The sequence below is a fragment of the Micromys minutus genome (genome assembly GCF_963924665.1).
Source record: "Micromys minutus genome assembly, chromosome: 15".
NCBI classification, from domain to species: domain Eukaryota; kingdom Metazoa; phylum Chordata; class Mammalia; order Rodentia; family Muridae; genus Micromys; species Micromys minutus.
In genome coordinates, this window is record NC_137984.1 from 53,542,317 (window position 1) to 53,558,594 (window position 16,278).

A 16,278-nucleotide genomic window follows, 5' to 3' on the forward strand; every position below is an offset into this window, starting at 1 on the left:
GCAACAAGTGTCACAAGCATTTCTAGACATTTTATTTAGCATGATGTTAAAAGCACTCTACAATGTAATTTTAAATTATATTAAAGAAATGTTAATTTTTGGAATAAATTAAAACTGTGATTTTAAGAATGTTGAAATATAAGATCTGCATTATGATCTTATTAATTTTTGATTTTCATGACTTATTTTGTTTTCTTTTCAGGGCCACAATGATCCTATTGTCTCATAATGTTACATTCATAAATGCACTTAAATATGTTAAAAATTTCTTAGATAAAATTTATAGCAAGTATCATGAATTACATGTACAATGTATAATGATATGCTTAGATAATCATAAATTTAACTACAATCAATTGTTGGTTTAAGTTGACAGAACCTTCTAAAGTAAGATAACCTAAAGTAGAATCACAGCTAAAAATAGTAGTTAACTTCTGAATTTGCAGGAAGAAGATGTGAATAGTTGCCTGGCATGGGAGAAGTCCCTGCTGCCCCAGCCTCCTTCCCAAGCTCTAAAAGTAAAGGTGTGGAAATCACTCAGTTATCAATGGTTTCTTTAAGTTTACAAGGTCCCTGCAAAACACCTCCGAATCCCTCAAGCACATCAGTTCTTTTTATTATTAAAAATATTTATTAATTTTTACACCTGCTGGGAAGCACAAGACTATTAACACTATAACTCACTGAATATACAATAAATGTTCACATTTTAATAACAAGATAGAATCAATACTTTCAACCAATGGGTAAGTTTCAGCTTCTCATTAGGTTCTTTTTAGTTCTAAATATTTTAAGAATTCTTTGAAAGGATAGTCCTAAGTCAGAAAAGTATTCAAGAATATCAAAAGAGAAAATCTTTCCAGAAATATAGAAATGTTACATGATGAAATAACCATTTTTCTGGACACAAACTAAACAATAAAAATGAAAAAAAATATGCATCCATCCCATGTCACATGATCCTCACTGCAATGCATGCAGTCTACAGTGTCAGTGTGAGGGAGGAGAGATGACCACAGACCTGCTGTCTGGGGGCTTATACTCTGCCACCTCTTCTGTCTCTCAGGATAAAGTCATAAGACACCTCATCTGAGAACAGTGATGGTATTAGGTTCTGGAATATAAGGACCAAAAAGATGAGAAAGATGAAGAAGTCCTTCAAAGTATTTTCCTCTGTGTATTTTAAAACTTAAAATACTCCAAGCTCATCAGTTCTTCGTGAGGTTCCAATAAGGATCTGTCCATAAGTCTTACATTTTAAAGTAAGGCCATGATTTATGTCATAATTTTCTGTCTGTATTAAACTTGGTAAACTTGAATTGTCCTTGACAAATGGTCATATGTGGAGCTGTTGCTTCGGACACTCCTCTCATTGTGTGGCACAATCCTGATGTGTGTTACTCTCAGAGGTATCTCACTACTGACTAAGTAAAACCGAATGCAACTGTGTGGGAACTGAAACATCAGCCCACCCTTGGGGGTTCTATTGCTGACACAAAATGTCTTACAAAATTAATGATGACTTATAGGGAAGGTTATGTTTCTGATGTTGAAATATTTGTGGCTAAATATGTACATTAAGAAGAATGCCACAGTAAATATTAGAAGAGAAAATTTTAAGTATAATCAAATATTGAAAACTATATCAGATTTTTTAAAAGTTAGGTTTCAAGACATAAACTGTGGAAAAAATGTATGATTAAAATCCCCAGGCCACTTGATGTCCCCATGGAGTAGCACGCCCCACTGACACACCAGAGCATCCCTAGTCCCTCCTCCCTCTCACTGCTCCAGAATCCTCGAAACTTTATACTGGAACGTTTTCACCTAAAAGGCCCGAGAGTTCTGTTCTTTATTCAGGCCCCCTTCTCCCTTTTTCCCCACTAAATCCCAATAGAACACTGAAACAATCCGGAAACACTAATCAATACTTAATAGCTTTCACATTTCCCTATTATGTATAAAATAAATCTTTTAAAAGAAACAGTATTAAATAAATAAATAAATGTGTTGCAAAACAATATATGTACTATTATTTAATGAGCCAGTTAACAGAAGTATAGAAACAAAACTAATAAAAATTTCTACAACCAAATTGTCTTCCAACTCTGCCAAGAACATTAATAGGCAATTTAACATCCCAAGCTAGTGTTCAAAACAGTATATGTAAATATTCTTGGGAGTCAAAGTTTTAGATGCCAGTATTTCACAGTGTAAAATTAATTTAAAAATAAGCTAAACTGTGTTAAAATTGTGCCTATTTAACAAGTGTATGAGTACTGAATTTAACATTTTATTAACAGAAATATTTGACACTAAAATTTGAAAGTATTTGGTAGTGTAGATATTTCAAACCTCTGCAAATTTAAATAACTTATTACTATGCTACTTTGCAGAATGATTATTTTTGTTTTGTACAAAAATTTTAAAAATTCAATATTTATATAAGATACAGTCTCTTGGAACTTCCTGACAACAAACAACAATTTATATCATGTTACACAGAAAACATTGTATTAAGTCTTCGATGTACAGAAAAGAAGACCCTCCCTATCTTAAAACAAGAGTGCAGAACTTACTAGAATTTAGTATACACTGCTAGAGGAATGTTAAGACAGGAAAGAAGGGGTGACAGACAAGTGGTAGGCACCAGCCTTCTTCACAGATCATGGCTGCTTTGGGTTGTTATTCACAGGCTCTTTCCTTGGTTTGGTTACTAAGTAATGCCACAAGACCCCAATGCTGAGCTGCCCTTTTGCGCTGTCCCAAAGAAGCCTGCTTGCCTGTAACTTTCTGGATGAGCTCATCAAGAACACAGGTAAGTGCCAGGGGAAGTGTAATAGCGACAGTCTGTTGTAGCTCGTATTTTAACCTCAAGGCTGTTCCAAAGATGGAGTGAGAAAAGTCACATAGGAAACTCATTTACTGATGAAATAAAGTCTAGAACCAGTTCAGAAGCATGTGCTCACTAACAGAAGTGTTAACAAAATACAAGCATATGGCAAAGGTGTGTTCTGGGGCTTACAAACTAGTTTTTTATGAGAAGGACCAAGATAAACTCTTCTGCAAACAGAGTTCTATATTTCTTCCCATCATTCAAGTTACACCTACATTAGCTCATTTTTACATAAGCCAGGCAGTATTTTGTGACTCTGTGGAACAATCCAAGATCCCCAAATGCTAGACAATAGCACTGTTCCTCAGCTATAGACACCACAGCCCTGAAATAAAGATATCTATTAGATAAAAATTACACATGGCTCAACATTCGTCTACCGCATTTGTAAAGAACATCCAATCTCAGTATTAGTATTTTCAATGTCTTATAAAGGGAGGGAAAGATAGTTATAATGGCAAATTGGTAAATAAGGTCACACTATGTGACAAATGGACTTTAACAACTTAGTACTGTATGAGATTTAAAGATACATGCAGCATATAAAAAGTAAGAGTTCTTCTTAAAAGATTTCACCAGAAAAACCTGAGAAATACTCTAATAAAATTACATAGGAAGATCCAAATACTGGTAAATAAAAGAGACTGGGATATAAATCTAATAAATGGCTTTAAATACCTGTAGGAGAAACTGTTGAAAAATCTGCCTGTTCCCTGCATCTGAAAGGACTGGAATGCTCAATGCATGTCATTCTGAAATACAACCACTAGATGGAGATAAAGAACTTACAGTTGGTGATGTGGCAGCTGAGAGCAAAGGTAAAATTCCTCCACAGGCAATGATGATGTTGTCTACCATTTGGGAAATGAGGTGAATTGTGTTATGTACAAAAATAATATTTTCATTGCTGTTAACAAAATCCATTACAGACTTTGTAGAATGGCTGAAACAGAAAGACATGATTTCCTTTGTATAACTGTAAGAGGATTAGATACCTTATTCAAAATAAAAAATGTAAAATGAGATCAAATATAAAATACAGAAGTGCTAGACAACACACATACACAGAGTTTGTTGTTCAAAGAAAAACTGGGCAAATCCCCTTTTTCATCCCACCCATGGACATTCACATCAGCAGCCACGCCTGTCAGCCTGTCATGCTGTTGATTTTCCTTAGCCATCTCAGGGTGCACAGCATACAACAACCACCCTCAGCACAGTCTGTGATGAGTCAAACACAGAACCCCTTAGCAGACACACTGACAGGGTCCACATCAGCGCGTCATCTCCACAACACCCCAGGGTCTGTCTCATGCACTAGTTGACCTCACCAGTTACTGGGTTATTAATCAGATTTGGTCCACACAGCCTAGTCATTAGAAACCCATTTCCTTTTGGAGGGTGTTTTACATGTGAAACTACAAACTGATAGTATGGGAGAAATGTCTTAAGGTGCTTCACTCAAGAGAAATAAATGTTGGTGAAAAGAAGAAAACATAGGGTAGGGAAAAGAAAAGAAGGTAGAGAACGGAAGGAGAATGGCCGCCGGCAACACTCAAGGAAAATGAAAAGTCTGGAAGAAAACTCCAGTCTAAGGATGTGACACAAATCAACATCTACAACTTATTTATACATATAGGTCCCAATGACATATATGTTATAGGCTATTTTAATATTTTATTTTGGTACTGTTATCATATTGTTACCAAACAATAATATAGATAATATACTTTAACAATACAAGATGCCAAAACTTAAATATTTAATTTTGTAATCAAATTTATTTTGTACCCTTTATTTGATGAGATAAATCATTTAACTAGTTGGCAGAGTAAATAAAAACATTTCTTAGACTTGACAACTGACCCAGTGGAAAAAGCACTTTTTGTCCTTTCAAAGGATCTGGGTTCAATTTCAATTCCCAACACCCATATGGTGGCTCACCACTATCTGTAACTCCCAGTTCCAAGAGATCCAACTCTCTCCTCTGACCCCAGCAGGTAACAGACCACGCACATGCTACACAGACATAAATACAAACACACATACATGTAAAATAAATTTTAAAATACATTCATTTTTCTCAACTGAAGGTCATCAAAATGTAGAAAAACAAAACAAAACCCAGTTGTACCTTCTCCACACATGCACATCTGTCTCTAATGCAAACAACAGGTCAGTGAGAAGCCGCTGGTGCATTGGAGACCACTTAAACTCTGGAATCCGAAACATGGTAGTCCGGGGGCCGGGGCTGAACTGGCGCCGCTGTTCCTCAGTCATTGGCATTCCTCGAAATCCTAAATCCACTCTGAGATCTCTGTCCTGTGGAGCAGAAGACCGGCCCTGAACAGCCTAAACAAAGGGAAGGAGGAGCATGAAAGAACTCTTAATGAGCTTGCATGTGAGTGCCTTTCAAACCCCTGCACAGAAGCCCGATCATCTAAAGGCTGCTAGTTTGACTTCTGGTTTGATACTTCAGAATCTCGGCAAGGGCACCAAAGGGCAATGCTAACGTTCCTACTAAAAACAGATCTTCTTTTACTGGTCACAGGATCTTCATGTTAGTAAAAGATGCCCTTGTGCAACAAAGTGTGGATACAATAAGGCAAGAGGTGAATGTCCTCAGTGACACTGAAAGCACAGGGTGCAGAGAAACGTCACTAAAGGGGATTCTGATTAACTTCAATGTGCAAGTCATTCACAATACTTCAATAAAAATAAACACACTGTATGATGTAAGAAAATAAACTAGGAAAAATGCCTGCAAACACAAAACAATGAGTACTCGTGGAGAGACCCAGGGCTCCAGGTGCATATACAGCAGAGGAGGGCACTGTCTGGCATCAATGGGAGGAGAGGCCTTCGGGCCAGTGATGGCTGATGATCCAGTGTAGAGAAATGCCAAGGCACTGAGGGGGAGAGAGAGGGTGGTTGGGAGTGGGAGCACCTTTATGGAAGCAAGGGAGGAGGGATGTGAGTGGGGGAAGGGGATAACATTTGAAATGTAAACACAGAGAATACCTAATAAAAATGATAACAAAAAACAAAAACAAAAAAGAAGAAAAACCAGGCAAACCTCATAATTATTATGTCTAGTAAGTGATGATCTGTTTTCATTTATTTAAAATCTGTACCTTATTCAATATTCCCTCTCCATGCCAATTATCCCTGTAGTAATACAGCCACCAAAATGAAAACTGACTGCTAACAAACAAAGAGTAACACACCTTTCCCACAAATAGAATACACCATCCAGTATCCTTACTGGAGTACAAAGACAATAGTAAGTCATGGCTTAGTCTTTCTAATATAGGAGGAATAGAAACATAAACTTACCTTCAATGGGATTAAAAGGCCAGGTAGAAAGTCCATAGGGCTAACAAAATTCAAATCCTCAAGTGTCAAAATCTCATTAACTCTTAATCACAAAGTATTGCTTTAGTCTAAAAGTTAGGTAGTCATAACGCAAATTGTGTTAGACGACAGTAGTTACAGCTTTACTACAGTGGCCAAAATCGAAGCAATAACATTTGTCTAAGGGACAGGCAAATGTTAACAGGCCTAAGCTGCTTCCTTTTTAAACATTAACAAATTCTACCCCTTTATTTGTTTAAAAGAAAGCTCATTGGTAATAATTCCCAATTTTCTCAGCTACATTACCTGCTTCGCAGGGGCACTGAGAGCTGAATCTGAAAAGTCTACTACAATGCTGAGAGCACAGTAGTCATTTGATAGATAACAATCCCTTTACCTATTGTTCATGCATCTGTTGGAGCTGGATCTCGTCTATTACTCCCCAGAACACGATTGTCCTGGAGCACAAGATTAGAATGAATATCTCAAGTACAGAGATATAAATGTAGTTCGTTAAAAACTGTGAGCACATGCAAGACCTTAACTGTCATATTTCAATTTACTACAATGTCTAATATAACAAAAGGATCTGAGGCCAGAGGTAGAACAAAATTGTAAAATTAGAGAATGCGAAAGAATTGGGAATATAATTCAAATCACTTGAATCTCACACGCACACACACACACACACACACACACACACACACACACACACACGCACACACGTATGTGCGCTTGCCCTATCAGTTCTGTTTTCTACATCCCATGGACTTTGTAGCTAGCAGCTCAATGCCTATCTGATGCTTCTCTGTTTACTTCTAGAATTCCCAGAGGACAGCTTACTTGTGTTGTAGCAGTGGTCTGGATTTTTCGGATTTCCTTTCCTGATTCTTTGCCATCATCGGATCGTTCAGTGTCTGAAATTATACTTCCTGCATCGATATTTGGTACAGTTTTGCTATTGGAAGACTCTGTTTCCAAAGTTGTGGCAGTCATTTCAGCATAGTCTAGTCCCTTAGAAGATGATGCTAACTCTCGTTCAGAGACGTTGCTCACTCCATCTGATGCCGTATGAATTCTGAAGTCTTTCTCTTCCATTATGCTTGATGTACAAGTTAACTCTACACTGGCAGTCATGTGGGCAAGCAATCCAAGATCATCACTGACACCAAGATGGACTTGAGTATCTTGAATATTTGGGATGATGTGATTGGTAGAAAGTTCTGGAAGTAATTTCTCTTCCTGTTTGGGTATTTTATCAAAGAGGAAGGATGTACTACTGTTTGGAAGCTCCTCCTTTTCATCTGCTAGTGTGATCAATGGACCGTTATCTTTCTCCTCATTTTTTTTAATGATACCCACACTTCCATGAACATTGTTCTGGAGCTTCTCAACAGCAGCACTATACACATTGTCTAACAAGGACTCCACTTCCACAAGGGCACCATTCTCTCCACCCACCAACGTCTCTGGTGACAAATCCATATCATCAAGCTTTACTTCTGTTGCTTCCACCTTCTCTGCTTTTATGTCAACAAGAAGATCATGCACTTCTACGTGCACTCCACTGCTGGGCCTATCAGAACTTCCCAGAATATCATCTGACACTTTTGCTGACATGAGCAAGTCCCGTGTCTCTGTACTGACTGGGTAGTCTGTCTCACTCTCTGGGCTCTGGCTTTGGGAAAGGTCTTCTATCTCCCGGATTTCCATTCCTCCTTTTGCTCCTGCTGTTTGTGATGAAAGACCAGAAATGGTGCTCACATTTCCTTTCTTTCCCTTCTTAATGTTCTCCTCCTCTTGTCGTTGATACTCCTCATACATTTTGGCCAGGTATTCTTTGTGTGCTTCATAAGTAACCTAGGAAATAAGAGAATACTGAGGTATCATGTATATACCAAGGCAAAGGCAGAAATAAGAACAATAAAATTGCCATAATATTTAGTTTTATTAAATAATATAATGGGTTAGTTTTATTGTGTAATTGGAAAAAATGATGAAATACAGTAATACATTGTTTCTTGACTTCTCTGTAGCCACATGGGTAACCACACCATCAAGACATCTTTGTATAAGTTAACTACTCCAACCTTAACCAATGTCATATGATATCTAATCTGTGAACATTGTTTAGGCTTAAGAACTAGTCATATGATAATATTCAATAGTTCCTCAGATGGATCTGAAAACATAAGACATTTATAAGGCACTGTACCAGTTTTATACTTAGACATCTGTCTGAATTAGAAACATCAGAATTTGATCTGTGTTAGAACTTGCAATATCTTTTCCTTTATTATAGTAAAACTTATTAAAGAATAACAAATGCAAGGTGTGTAAGTTGCAAAATGTAGAACTACAACAGGCATAAATTCTAAATATTTCTAATATTAAAAAATCTTTCTTTATAGGCACACAAAATTAATTTATGTTAACCTGACTATTGACAAGGTATTTTGGTTGACATTTTTTTCAAGAATGACATTATATAAAATCTGTTTCCTACAAAAAAAATCTCCCCAATCATGGGGGTTGGAAACCTGTTACCCATGGGCCACAATCTGCTTGTCATCTATTTTGATGAGTAAAAATTTTTTGTAATACAACTGTTAACTAAAGTACTTTCCTCTCTGCTTTCACACTATACAGATGAATTGAGCAGCTTCATTAGAGACAGACCAGAAAGCCTAAAATATGTATTACTTGGTCTCTAAATTCATTTTTGTAATTCTGTTAGAAATAACTACATGAGTATGACAGTTTGTATATGCTTGGCCCAAAGAGTAGTACTATTTGAAGAGGTGTCGTTCTTAAAGTAGGTGTGCACTGTGGGTGTGGTCTTTAAGACCCTCATGCTAGCTGCCTGGAAGTCAGTATTCTGCTAGCAGCTTACAGATGAATATATAGAGATCTGAGCTCCTCCTGTACCATGGCTGCCTAAATGCTGCCATGATCACACCTTGATGATACTGAATTGAACCTCTGAACCTGTAAGACAGCTGCCATTAAATGTTGTCCTTTATAAGACTTGCATTGGTCGTGGTGTCTATTCACAGCAATAAAACTCTAAGACAATGAGCTTTCTAACCCCCAGAACTTAATTGCAACCTAACCAAACAACTTAATTTTGTATGTTCAGGTTGAAGAAGCACAGCTTTGAAGTACTAGAACAGAAAATGCACATACATGTACTACTTTCCTTGCCAAGGATAAATGCTATTTAAAATGTAATATGGAGACACAGAGTTTAGAATTAAATGTTAAACATGCTATATGTAGTGGTTTGAATAAGAATAGTTTCTGTAGGCACATACATTTGAACATTAGTTACCAAGGAGTATCTGAAAAAAATTAAATGGATAAGGAGGTGAGGTCTTGATGGAGTAGATGTGGTCTTGCGAAAGGGCTCCGAGGTTTCAAAGCCCACAACAGGCCCAGTGCCTACTGCCTGTGGGTCAGGAAGCAGCTCTCAGCTGCTTCTCCAGCACCATGCCTGCCTGCCACCATGCTCACCTCCACGATCATGAACTCACCTCTGAAACCGCAAGCAAGACTCAAATTAAATGCTCTTCTGTAAGTGTTGCCTTGGTCATGATCTAGCTTCATAGCAATGGAACACTAACTACAGCAAGATTAAAAATATTACCAAAAGTGCACAACTTTAATTTCAATACTAGGAAGACAGAAGCAGAGAGACCTTTGTAAATTTGAGACAAATCTTAAAGGTTACTGTACATAGCAAATTGCAAGCCAGCCAGAGCCAAATAGACACTAAGTCAAAAACAATTATATATCTATCATTGTCACTAACACTGCAATGCCTTTCTCCATTACCTTTGGCACCTCATTTTTTGACAGCATTTCTTCGTGACCTAGAATAGGTGGTTTGGGATAGAGTGACTGGCTGGCCTGAGAGCCCCAACATGGGGTGAAGTGTGAGCAGCCAAGACGGGGATACAAATTCAAGTCCTTGTGCTTGTATAAAAAGTGCATTATTCACACAGCCAAGCCCCTTTTGAATGTATTTATTATTCATTTTACAATGGAAAGAAATCTGGTTACTTCAAAAACATCTTTAAAAGTGCAATTCAGCTACTATTTCATGAAATATACTTGTAAGAATTATAGGAAGGCCAGAATGTAATTCTTCTCTTAGAAGGGAGAACAAAAGACTCACAGGAGTTAATACAGGGACAAATAGAAGAGCAGAGACTCAAAGAAGATCATCCAGAGACTGGCTCACCTGGGGAAACACCCCATATGCAGCTACCAAACCAAGGGTGTCAAGAACTGCTTACTGGCAGGAGCCAGATATGGATGCCTCCTCAGAGGTTCTGTCAAAGTCATACTGATACAGTTGAGGATGCTTGCAGCTAACCATCAGACTGAACATAGGGACCAAAGAAAAAGCTAGAAAAATGACTGAAGAAGGTGAAGGGGTCTGTAACCAGATGGGAAAAACAACATTATTAACCAACCAAACACTCCACAACTCCCATGGACCAAAACACCAACCCATGAGCACACATGGAAAGACACATGGCTCCAGTTGCCTATGTTGCAGAGGATACCAATGTCTGTTATCAATGGGAGAAGAGGCCATCGGGCCAGTAAAGGCACATTTTCCCAGTGTATTGAATGTCAAGGTGCTGAGGTAGAAAAGGTGGTTAGCAGAGGGAACACATTCATGGAAGCAAGAGGAGGGAAGATAAGACTAGGGGGAAAGGGATCACATTTGAAATGTAACTACAGAAAATATTCAATGGGGGGGGTGATCAAGTATGCTTTAGTTAAAAACCAACTGGCTCTCATGCCTGATACAGATATATATAGTAAGATTCCAAATTGTGAGAGAGAGAGAGAGAGAGAGAGAGAGAGAGACAGACAGACAGACAGACAGACAGACAGACAGACAGAGGTCACCTTTATCAGGACTCAGGACCTGCTCACAGACTGCTGAGCACTCAGAATACCCTCAAAAACGGTCTCCCAAACGATCCCACAAAGACAGAAAGAAGTCACCATCATCAGAACTCACTACCTACCAGCAAAGAGCAAAACACTCAGGAGAAATCTCTCTCCTAAGCTGACAGGCCCTTAGACCCACAGGCCAAACAAGCTACAGTCAGACACAACAAGATCACTTGGAATCACAGACAATAAGATGCCAAGAGGAAAGTTCAAGAACCTAAGCAATAGAAACCCAGACAACCTGGCAATGTCAGAAGCCAGTTCTCCCTATACCAGAAAAACAAGACTTAGACTTAAAATCATACTTCATTATGAGAGACATCTTCAAGAACTGCATTAAATAAACCCCCTTAAACAATTAATTAAAGGAGAATACATGTAAACAAGGAGAAACCCTTAAGATGAAATAAAAAAAATTCACTCAAAGTGCTACAGGAAAATACAACCAACAGGTGAAAGAATTGAAAATGAAAATAAAAACAATAAAGAAATCACCAAAAGAGACAACCCTGGAAATAGAAAACCTAGGAAAGAGATCAGTAGTCACAGATGCAAGCATCACCAACAGACTACAAGAGATGGAAGAGAGGATCTCAGGGCAGAAGACAATATAGAAAACATTGAAACAACAGTCTGAGAAAATGCAAAAATCAAAAAGCTCCTAACCCAAACATCCAGGGAATCCATGACACAATTAAAAGACCTAACTTAAGGATAACAGGTGTAGAAGAGGGTGAAGACTTCAAACTAAAAGGCCCAGTAAATATCTTCAACAAAAAACCATAGAAGAAAACTTCCCTAACCTAAAGAAAGAGATGACCATGAGCATACAAGAAGCCTATAGAACTCCAAATGGATTGGACCAGAAAAGAAATTCCTCCCAACACATAATAGTCAAAACAACAAATGTTCAAAGCAAAGAAAGAATACTAAAAGCAGTAAGGGAAAAGGGTTAAATAACATATAAAGGCAGACCAATCAGAATTACTCCAGACTTATCAACAGAGACTATGAAACCTAAAAGATCCTGGACAGACATCATACAGACACTAGGAGAACACAATACTAGTCCAGGTTACTATATCCAACAAAACTCTCAATTACCATAGAAGGAGAAATCAAAATATTCCAGGACAAAACCAAATTTATATAATATCTGTCCACAAAACCAGCCCTACAAAGGATAATAGATGGAAAATACCAACACAAAGAGGATTACTACACTCAAGGAAAAGCAAAAAAATAATATTCTTGCAACAAACCCAAAAGAAGAGAACCACGCAAACATAATTCTACCTCTAAAAAAAATAACAGGAAACAAAAATCACTATTCCTTAATATCTCTTAATATCAATAAGCTCAATTCCCCAATAAAAAGACATAGACTATCAGACTGGATAAGTAAACAAGATCCAGCATTTTTCTGCATACATGAAACTCATCTCATAGACAAAGACAGGCACTACCTCAAGAGTAAAAGTCTGGAAAAAAAACCTTCCAAGCAAATGGTCTCAAGAAACAAACTGGAGTAGCCATTCTAATATTGAATAAAATACATTTTCTACTGAAATTGTCAAAAAATGAGGAAGGACACTTTTTACTCATCACAGGAAAAATCTATCAAGATAAACTCTCAATCCTGAATACCTATCCTCCAATACAAGGGCACCCACTTTTTTAAAAGAAACCCTACTAAAGCCAAAGTATATATTACATCACACACAATAGTAGTGGGAGACTTCAGCACCTTACTCTAATCAATAGACAGATCATGGAAGAAGAAACTGAACAGAAACACAGCGAAATTAGAAGAGGTTATGAGCCAGTTGGAATTTTTAACAAACATATACAGAACATGTCATCCTTATCAAAGCAAAAGAATATACCTTCTCAGCACTTAAAGGTACCTTCTCCAAAATTGACCATAGTCAGTCAAAAACAAGCCTCAACAGATATAAGTAGATAGAAATACTCCCACGAATTCTCTCAGATCACCATGGACTAAGGCTGGTGTTTAATAACAAAAACAACAAAAAGCTCACATATACATGGAATCTGAACAATGCAGTACTCAATGATAACATGGTCAAGGAGGAAATAAAAAAAATAAGATTTTTTTTTTTTTTTTTAGAATTTAATGAAAATGAAGACACCACATACCTAAACTTATGGAATGCAATGAAAGCAGTACTAAGAGGAAAACTCACAGCTCTGAGTACCTCCAAAGAGAAACTAAATAGAAATTGTGGTGCACTTACACAACGAAGTACTACTCCACTATTAAAAACAATTACTTTATGAAATTCCTAGGCAAATGGATGGAACCAGAGAATATAATTCTGAGTGAGGTAACACAGTCACAAAAAAACACACATGGTATGCAGTCACTGATAAGTGGATACTAGCCCCAGAAAGCTCTGAATACCTAAGAAACAATTCACAGACCTTATGATGCTCAAAAGGAAGGAAGACAAAAATGGGGATGCCTCAGTCCTTCTTAGAAAGGAGAACAAAACACTCACAGGAGGAAATACAAGGTCAAATAGAGGAGTAAGGATTGAAGGCAAGATCCCTCAGAGGCTGCCTCATCTGGGGGATACATCCAATATGCAGCCACCAAACCCAAGAACTATTGCTGATGCCAAGAAGTACTTACTGGCAGGAACCAGACTGAGATGCCTCCTCAGGGGCTCTGCCAGAGTCATATAGATACAGCTGAGTATGCTTGCAGCTAACCACTGGATTGAGCACAGGGACCTCAATGAAGGTGCTAAGGACTGAAGGAGCTGAAAGGGGTTGCAATCTCATGGGAAGAACAACATTATCAACCAACCAAACCGTCCAAAACCCCCATGAAGTAAAACACCAATCATTGAGCACACATTGAGAGACCCATGTCTCCAGCTGCATATGTAGTGAAGAATAGCAGTGTCTGGCATCAATGAGAGAAGAGGCCTTTGGTCCAGGGAGGGCAGGTTTCTCCATGTAGGGGAATGACAAGGCACTGGGGTGGAGGGGGTGATCAGGAGTGAGTGCACCTTTGTGGAGACAAGTGGAGGAAGAGGGAGGGAGGGAACAGGGTGGGGAAAGAAAATAACATGTCAAATGTAAATACAGAGAGTATCTTAAAAAAAACACACACACACATACACAATTTAAAAAAAAAAAAAAAAAAAAAAAAACAAGAAGACATGGGATTGTTCATTAGGGAAAAGTGTTTGCCACTAAGCCTAAAGTCCTGAGTTCAATCCCTGTAACTTATAAGTGTAAGGAGAGAACCAACTCCCAGAAACTGTTTTCTGGCTTCGACAGACTCAGGAAGTGCATATATACACTCACATACCTACACACACACACACACACACACACACACACACACACACACACACACACACACACTCGAGCGCGCCACCATACCACCACTCACACAGACACACTTACTTTAAAGTGTTATTAAGACAAAACTCCTAATTTACCAACTTCAAGAGTTAAATGACCTTAAACCACCTTCAGGCTCTACAGTTTCACCAAAGGACAGAAAAAAGACAAAATCAAAACCAGGATAGAGAAATGAGCCATAACTGAGCATGTCCACTAGGTGGCACCAAATGAAAGTTTACAGTCATTTAATCCATTGCAGAAACATCAATGCCAAGGTAACAGGCTGTTACCTTGGAATGGGCTATTGAGAGTGTGTCCACCCAGACTCTCCAGCCTCCCCATTCATATTTTATTGCATGATACAAAAGAATCCGGAAAATGTTGTAGACCATCTCAGTAATCTTCTGCTCCTCAGAAGTTTTTGGATTGATATAGCCAAGAGAAAACATCCAATCCTGCCACACTGAACATTGCAGTAAGCATCTAAGAAGAAAAAAACAGAGTTCATTAAAAATATCAAAATTATAATTTACCACTTTAAAACTTAAATAAAATGACGAAATTATAACCTGCGTACACAATTATTCCCTGCATTCTATATTCTATAACCTCTATCAATTTCTTTCTTTAAAAATTGAATTAAAAGTCAAAATTACATCCAACTTTCCTGGCCAGAAACAACTTTTGTGTCAGAATCTTCTCAGCACTAACACCCCAATAACCCTCCAATGGACTGAGCTGCTCTACAGGTGCCCATGCCAACTGCCCAGCGTGGGCATCACCATGTTTCACACACAATGCATGAAACTCGTTAGAAACAGGAAATGAGCACAGACAGAATTCATGGACTCATACTGTACATCATTCTGAGCTAAGGAATCCTGAACGCAAGGCAGGAAGACACTGGTGAATACGGACAAACCCAACATGAGGAGAGTTAAAGGCACTGTTGCTGACAGACAGGTATGAGGGGTGTGACTACATTCTAAGTACAAAAGTGTTTATCTGTATATTCATATATATTTAAAAATATCAGGACAACTGAGCAAAAGCAGTTACAACTGATAAAGTTTGGTGAAATAAATTACATCTAAGAAATGCACTCCTCTTTTAAATGATATAAGAGAATTTAACAAAATATTTGAATTTTCACTCGAAAGAGATTGAGAGTCAAGAACATAAAAAATAAGAAGTGAGAATTAAAAATCAGACTGTTTACCTTCTATTTTCGCGGCTGTTACTGAAAAGCTTAATCATGTCAGACAAAAACAACCGACGAACTTCCATCAACTCCGCACTTGGTGTCGAGTTCTTTAGCAAAGTTGCCACCACCTTAAGAATCACTATATACAAACAAAATCTGAATTAAAATTAAAAATGCAACGAATTTTTAACTAAGTGCTTAGTTCTGACAGTGTGGTTGTAACTGTCACAAGATGGAGACACGAGAGGAATACAGTTAGGAAAGTTCTGATTTAGACCCACATGTCCGTTAACTTCCACATACAGGAAACAGTAGCGTCTGCTTACTTGGGTTCTGAATTTTCACTGTAGAGTCTGGTTCTGGATGTGGTTTATGTACAACTTGAGTACAGACTTGCTCTGTCAAGATCTGAAAGGTGAAAATTTTAAACTTCATTTAGAGAATAAAATTAAAGACAATTGCACAATATAGC

General features: G+C 37.8%; 1 protein-coding gene across 3 annotated transcripts in view; it reads right to left on the reverse strand.

Moving 5' to 3' along the window:
* Positions 1 to 16,278, reverse strand: part of NBEA (neurobeachin) — a gene marked incomplete at its 5' end in the record, with an annotated part of 531,924 nt that overhangs the window by 357,393 nt on the left and 158,253 nt on the right. For all 3 annotated transcript variants that reach the window (XM_080929212.1, XM_080929210.1, XM_080929211.1), the window contains 6 exons: positions 3,686 to 3,839; positions 5,031 to 5,248; positions 7,094 to 8,110; positions 14,893 to 15,085; positions 15,822 to 15,945; positions 16,133 to 16,214. In XM_080929212.1, coding sequence (XP_080785338.1) covers positions 3,686 to 3,839; positions 5,031 to 5,248; positions 7,094 to 8,110; positions 14,893 to 15,085; positions 15,822 to 15,945; positions 16,133 to 16,214 — 1,788 coding nt within the window. The remainder of the gene's footprint in view (positions 1 to 3,685; positions 3,840 to 5,030; positions 5,249 to 7,093; positions 8,111 to 14,892; positions 15,086 to 15,821; positions 15,946 to 16,132; positions 16,215 to 16,278) is intronic.